The 8,485-nt window shown below is 31.2% G+C and overlaps 1 protein-coding gene across 1 annotated transcript; it reads right to left on the minus strand.

The window, feature by feature from the left end:
* Nucleotides 1–2,383: 2,383 nt before the first annotated feature.
* LOC114254052 (transposable element Tcb2 transposase) lies at nucleotides 2,384–5,123 on the minus strand. Its single transcript, XM_028189536.2, has one exon. It carries the CDS (start codon nucleotides 4,030–4,032, stop codon nucleotides 3,010–3,012), a length of 1,023 nt encoding a protein of 340 aa, XP_028045337.2. The 5' UTR covers nucleotides 4,033–5,123; the 3' UTR covers nucleotides 2,384–3,009.
* Nucleotides 5,124–8,485: the final 3,362 nt, after the last annotated feature.

Genomic DNA, 8,485 nt, shown 5'->3' on the forward strand with positions numbered 1-8,485 from the left:
TCTCTCTCTCTCTCTCTCTCTCTCTCTATCTCTCTCTCTCTCTCTCTCTCTCTCTCTCTCTCTCTCTCTCTCTCTCTCTCTCTCTCTCTCTCTCTCTCTCTCTCCCTTTTACACAAACATGTCATACACACACATCGCGTGTAGCAATCAGCTGGTTCCAGCGTCCAATGGCTGGCGATCCGGAACAACTTTTGATTGTTACAGTGATTTTAAGAAACGCGTATTTCTAACATAATTCCAAGACAATCTTTTCTTTACCAAAATTTTATTTAAAGCATAATTTTATGCTATAAGATAAAATAATTAGCGACTTACGCGGTAGTAATCACCCGTCAGCTGACACGGATAGTCAACCGCGCCCGCGTTTACGCTCGTGGCGCGCCGCCCGTGCCTGCCTTCTGTACTCGACGCGTAATTTATTAACTATTTTGGCTTATAACTCAAAAACTACGCTTCAAATAAAATTTTGATAAAGGAACAATTGTTTTAGAATTGCGTCAGGAATATGTCATTTTACGGACCTAATGTTGTTCTGAATGACCTTGTATATATAAGCAGTATATATGCTGGAAAAATAATGTATAATGTAAAATAACGTGAAATGATAACGTTAAATCTAGTATATTTGTATATTTTGGTAACGCGGTTCTCCTAAATGGAAATGTTAAAACTATCTTCTGTAATATGAATGCCAATATTCCTCGTACACATTGAGATATTACAATGTAAAGAAATCTTTCTTTATGTATTAATTGGTTGGCGTCTCTTGATACTCTCTATACACTATACATTTTTATGCATGTTTATGCTTAAGATGTAATATGAAATAAAAATATTAAACTTAATCTTCTGTATTTTTGTTATTTCGTGTAAAATTAACCTGTATTTTTAGTGTTTTGTTGCAAAGCTTGTAATTGGACGTACAAATATCAGTATTTCATCGAAATGTCATTAAAATAATCGAAATTTTATCGACAACTTATCAAAGTTTTATTGACAGGTCATTGATATATGAGTGGCATGATCGAAATTTTATCAAAAAGTTAGCGGAAATTTACATATAAATAGTTAATCGAAATAGCCTCAAATCGGTAACGAATTAATGAAATTTCGATGTCTTAGAAAAAAAATGTCAAACTTACTTATTTAACGTCCTAATACTTATTGTAAATAATGTGTATCTTTAAAAACTCTTATATTAAAAAACTCATCGAAATGCAGTGTCATTTCGAGCGCTATTTCGATTCAGTAAATAATCGATGACTTCGAATCGATGATTCATTTCTCCTGGCTAGAGATGTGATTATTGTTATAACTATGGAAAATGCGCGACAAAGAAACTTTTTGTTTCCAAACGTCATATTAGACGAATTATTTCAAATGAGACAAATATAGATATTGCAGGGTCTTCCGGACAAATTGTAGAACATTATTTTTAATGATGATTTAGACAAAATTGTTAACGAGAATATTGATGCATTTAATGCATATAGGACTGATGATATAGTTAATGTGGATAATGTAATTATCCCATATAACATCGGATATTCTATGTATATGCATTTTTTTCCATAATGTGAAAAAAATATCTCGTATGTTAAATGTGTATACATCTCACATACATGATTTAAATATACATTATGGTATATGAAATGTATATCTATTAATGTATTTGATATGTATGTACGGCGTACAATGTTAAATGTATATACATCTCACATACATGATTCGAATATACATTATGGTATATAAAGTGCATATTCATTAATGTATTTGATATGTATATATAGCGTACAATGTTAAATGTATATACATGTCACATACATGATTCGAATATACATTATGGTATATAAAGTGTATATCCATTAATGTATTTGATATGTATATACAGCGTACAGTGATAAATGTATATATGGTACATCTCATATACATAATTTGAATATACATTACGGAATATGATGTGTATATCCATTAATAAGTTTAGAATGTATATACAGCATAAAATGTTAAGGGCCGGTTGTTCCAACTTCTTGGTAAACTTACCTATTAAGTAAGCGTGTGTCTATTTTTATTTCTTTTCTTAAATAAATAAAGACAATCATATATTTACCTGATAGGTAAGTTTACCAAGAACCCACATAACATCGGACATTCTATGTATATGCATTTTTTTCCATAATGTGAAAAAAATATCTTGTACCCACACAGCACACTTTATCCTGAGGATATCCCCAGGTTATCGAGATATCCAATTGGACATATTGCATGGATATCTTACGGTTATTATCCCTCGGATATCTAATAGATATTGCGATATCCTGTGCTGTGTGGGGTATGTTAAATGTATATACATCTCATATACATGATTCGAATATACATTATGGTACATAATATGTACATTCATTAATGTATTTAGTATGTATATACAGCGCACAATGTTAAATGTATGTACATTTCATATGCAAGATATTTTTCCTCTATAACATGAACTTGCATGCTCACGCGTAAGGAATAATTCTCGCAATCACCGCTAGACGATGCAACTTAGCCCTTTCTTCGGAGTCAAGTGATTCTCTCTTGCATATATAAGGAGGTCACTTGCAATTCCGAAATCAGATCTCGAATCTCATTTTTATTAGCTACCGTACCTCGAGTACAGTACCGCACGCAACACACAATCCCCCACAAATTTGTATTATGACATCATGTATATTCTATATATATACATGTTATATACAGTGGCGAGCGTATAAATAGGGAAATACAATTGACGAAAGTAATTTTTGCAGTAGACTAATTAATCCTGAGACAACTAAAAAACTATTAATTTTATTATTCAGTTGTACATTACGAAATGTATTACAACATAAATTAAACTAAATAGTCCGTTTTATATTAAGTAAAAAAAATATTATTTAAATTTAATCCTTATTTCTCCGAGCACATAAATAAGGAATTTTTAATAATAAATTGGTAATATCAAAAAAACAAATTATTTTTGACTATGAATTAATATTTTGTCGGCCCTCCTTTGTTTCTGATCACTTCTTGACATCTTCGTGGCATTGAATCAATGAGCCGAACGCATCGATCAATACTAATGTTACGCCAACCTTCGTGAATAATTTCATACATTGCATTGAGATTTGATGGTTTCTTTTCTTTGATCACTTTTTCCACATCATTCCAAAGTGTCTCTATGGGATTGAGATCTGGGGACTGAGCTGGCCATGTCATAACATTCACATTATTGTCCTTAAGAAATTCTCTAGCTTTTTTTGATGTGTGTTTTGGATCGTTGTCCGCTTGTAATATCCAATCTTGGGGAAGATGCACAGCAGCGTAAGGAAGCAAATTCTTTTCCAGAATATCAACGTAAACATGGCGGTCCATAATTCCATTGATACAGCAAATAGGCCCAGGATCAATCAAACTCATCCCAGCCCACACCATCACAGAACCACCACTTCCTTTTACTGTTGATTTCAGACACTTTTCTTTGAATTCTTCACCTATACGACGTCGAACATACGTTTTACCATCGGAGCCAAAGCGATTAAATTTGGATTCATCAGTAAAAATGACTTTTGCCCATTGTTCGCGTGTCCAATGGATATGTTCTTTCGCAAACAATAATCTAGCCTTGCGATTTTTTTTACTTATTAGAGGTTTTTTCCTTGCAACGCGTCCTCTCAATCCAAACTCTGTCAACCGACGTCGTATTGTGTGCACACTTATATTCAAGTTTTCTTGTGCCGAAATTTCGGCATGAATATCAACAGCAGTCTTGAAACGATCTTTCTCAGAAAGGCGGTGTATCATTCGGTCAATACGAATTGTAGTTTTTCGAGGTCTGGGAATACGAGGTTTGTTAGAAATATTATCGTAATGTTTGACGTGTTTCAAAGCTTGATGACAAGCATTAATTGAGATATTTAAACGTTTAGATATTGCAGATAGCGTCATGTTTTGCTCTCTTAAGCGACAAATTTCTCGGCGCTGTTCTGCTGTTATGTGTTTGCCCCGTCCCATTCCTATAGTATCACATATTACAATATATCACTTATTATAATCAAATAAGTACACAGAAACGTTTATATGAACAAAACTTACCGAAATTATAAAGTTATTCGTGTAAGAATACGATTTCCCTATTTATATGATCGTATCGAATCGACAACTGGCGCGTTATTGACTAACAGGGACAATGAAGCAGAGATAAATACAATGTTTACATGTAACAGTCTGTTCTTGAAAGTCTGTCCTTCACATTAATAACAAAGTTTACCAAGATTATATTTTCAAAAGTCGATGTATACATAATCAAATAATGTTAACTATATTTCCCTATTTATATGCTCGCCACTGTATATACTATGGACATATGTATAATATTATGTATGTATTATGTTCATTCTATGTTCATGTTATGTATATGCAATAAATTGTAAATGGACATACATCATGTATATATATGTAATATACGAATCATGTACATGTGTATATACTTTCGATCTGCAATGGATATTTTCCTTGTAATATTTCATATGCAATGGATGTACGGTGTAATACAGAACTATCCCAGCAAGCAGCTTGCCGGCAATATGCCAGCAAACTCGAACATGATATCGCAGCAGATTTCAATCTGCTGCTTCCTCATTAAGCTTAGTTTCTAACAGCACAGATTATCAACATAAAATATTGATAGAAATACAGCAAAAATCGAATATTATCTGCTACCATAACATGACAGTAAATTCATAGTAAATATCGAACACAATCTGACAAATTAAACTCTAAACGCAGAAAGACAGCAAAAACGAAGCATGAAATGCTATCACGCTGCGACACCAGAAACGCGGCGAAGATACAGCACGATGTGTCACATGAAGTACTGACAGCAAAATTGCAGCAGAAATCGAACAGAGCCTGCCATCATGACATGCCGGCGAAAACGCAGCAGATATAGAACGCGATCTGCTTTATCGGTTGTGACGGCAAAAACATAGCAGAAATCGAGCATCAAGCTGTCGTCACAAGTAATCGCAAAAATATAGCAAAAATTTAACACGATATGACGTATTATTAATAATTTTTAATTAGTAAAATAAATAATTAATGTATGCAATGTATATATGTTTATTAATATTATTATTACATTTAATTTACATTATATAATTTTATAAATTTGATGATATTTAATTTACATATACATTACGAATTATATATTTTATGATTATATACTTAAATTTAAATGTGGCGTTTTCGACTGACTGCAGAGAGTTAATTAAACCCAAGATGATATCACATGCAAGAACCGTCCAATTTGAACTTTTTTTTATATGAAGGTGAAATCTTTGAGAAGACTTCTGGGAGGATCAGGCCCGGGAAGTGTGATTCGACGGGAGACACGTCCGGCGATCAACCTTACTACCGCCTACTCATTAAAATCATCTATTATAGAGGATTCATGGCTCCTGCACACAGGACGCGGCAAAGCGGCATCGCGGTGGCCAATCACCGTCTTGCTTTTTTATTAATACATATATGTATTATCAGAAAAGCAAGACGGTGATTGGCCACCGCGATGCCGCTTTGCCGCGTCTTGTGTGCAGAAGTCATCACAGATCTGATGTAGCAAACTCGCGTTCTATACCTGCCGCGTTTTCGCCGTCATGTCATGACGGCAGGCTCTGCTCGATTTCTGCTGCTGTCAGTACTTCATGTGATACATCGTGCTGTATTTTCGCCAAGTTTCTGGTATCGCAGCGTGATAGCAAATATGTCAAATTTCTAGCTACATTTTATTAATTTAATGTGACATCATGACATATCTGTTTTTTTATTTAATTTTTAGTGATATTTTGTGTCAACACACAATGTCTGATTTTTGTTTTGTTAATGTTTTTAAATTTTGTTGTACTTTTGCTGCATTTTTGGGGGCACATTGTGACGCAAAGTCTACTCGATTTTTGTCGTGTTTCTGTTAATGTTAGTTGAAACGGCAAACTGTAATTGCTTGCTGTCCAACTTTTGCCAGCATAATATGTGTCAAAATTTTTCAGTTCGTGCTCTCGGCAGGTTTGGCTATCTGGGATATTAATATATACAATATACATAAATGTATATACATAATGTATACATTGTATATCAAATTGTTTTGTGGGATATATTTAGGACAACACTATTACATACCCGGTTTTATTTGCATATACATTTCACGTTCTTTGTATATTGCATCAAGTATATACATGGAATATATATATATACAATGTACATACTATCTAATGTGTGTACAAATGTATATATATAATATATACATATTACATATAATAATGTATATACAGAATATACATACATACAATATACATATCATATACATATGTATATACTATGAATCTTCTATGTACATTAACCCGGTTTCATTTGCACATACATTTCACATCCAATGTATATACATTACATTAAGAATGTATATACCTGGAATATGTAATATACATAAATGTATGTACAAGGTACTTCCGCGACCTACACATCATTAAGTCGGGTTGCCTATCGGGAGGGGCATGCTTTACCGGTAAGGTAATACCGGCAGGATAAGATTAAATTGCAAGTCCAGCGGGGAATAAGGCAAAAGAAATTGAATTTTATAACTTGTTATAGTGTAAAATTTAATAATATAATATGGAATATATATTTACTAATTAAATAATAATATCTAATCTAATCTAATAAAATTGATAAATATATTTAAACAAAAAATATTTTTTATCTTGAAACGCTTATATAATAAATGTTTGACATGTAACCAATTTCTTCTAAGTGTAAAACAATTTTACATTTTTACAATATTTTATAAGTTGGCATCCATTTAAACAACAAAAATTTATACCTGACAATATGTCACAATGCTTAAATTTTTGTGAATGGTTTATTGAACACGTAAGTTTGTTTCCTAATATTTTATTGCAATATATTGTCGGCTATCTTCTTGCGTCATTAATTTTATATTAAATTATTCAATTTATACAGATGGATTTCAGTGATACCAAAAATTTATTTAGTTTTGAAAAACATTCTCTGACAAAGAATTTTTTAGAATCAATAGCTGCATAATCTGACATATTGCGTTACTATATACGCAATCCATACTGTACGTATAAAAAATATTTAAGACCGATGGACTATGAATACGTGGCTAGAAGCGTTTCACATTATCGACTTCGAATTTGTTCAAGAAAATGTGGATGCATGTTCATTATTCAGAATTTCTTTTCCATCGTTTCAATAAACTTTTTGAAGACGTGCCACTTGCGAATAAACTAGAAATGATATTTCAACAGAATGGATATCCCGCCCTTCGTTTTTGGCTAGAATCATTTTAATTCAAAAATTTTATTAGAGTGGGAGATCGAACTGTATAGTCTTCAAAAGTGCTCGTTATTCTTTGGAATTTATAGCTATGAACTTTTTGTGGGACTTCTTAAAAAATAAAGTATATAAAACATTGCTGAAAAATTACAAAATTCTAAAAAAATGAAATTTCTAAGATGTGCAAAAATTACTCCTGCACATTGTGTAAAATGAGAGAAAATTTTATGCACATAATTGTATTATATTTAGAAGAAGTGGTTACATTAAACATTTATTATAAGCATATTTTTAAATAAAAAATATTTAACTTTGTTTTATAAATTTGTTGTCATTTGTTTAATGTTTATTAATTTTAATTGTTTAATGTTTATAAATTTAATTATTACGACATTATTAATATTTGTATTATTAAACATATTTATACTATTAAACATATTTTTTATTTATATTATATAAACTATTCCTAAGTAAAATCCGATTCCCTTTGTTTCATTCGTCGAACTTGCAATCTGAGTTCTATTTTCGAATTTATATGAAAAATTTTCGCATACGAAAGAGGCGCTATAACTTTTACTAATTGATACATACCTTTTAGTTGTCATTATCAGTGAACGCGCAGCATCACTTTCGTACGCAAAAATTTTTCGTAGGAATCATTTTTCGTAGAAAACCTCAGATTGCAAGTCCGATGGTGAAGCAAGGAGGGGGGTCGGTTTTTACTCAAATATAATTCAATAATATAGATGAAAGATAATAGTTTAATAGTATAGATATGTTTAATAATACAAATATTAATAATACTGTAATAATAAAATTAATAAACATTAAACCATTGAATAAATAATACAACAAATTCATAAAACAAAGTTAAATATTTTTTATTTAAAAATATGCTTATAGTAAATGTTTAATGTAATCACTTCTTCAAGTATAATTCAATAATACAGATAAAAATACGTTTAATGATATAAATATTGATAATAACATAATAATAAAATTAATAAACGTTGAACAAATAATACAATTTAATTTAAACACAAAACAAGGTTAACATTTTTTATATTAAAATATTATAATAATAAGCTTATAATAAATGCTCAATGTAACCACC

The sequence above is a fragment of the Monomorium pharaonis genome, chromosome 8 (assembly GCF_013373865.1).
Source record: "Monomorium pharaonis isolate MP-MQ-018 chromosome 8, ASM1337386v2, whole genome shotgun sequence".
Taxonomy (NCBI): Eukaryota; Metazoa; Arthropoda; class Insecta; order Hymenoptera; family Formicidae; genus Monomorium; species Monomorium pharaonis.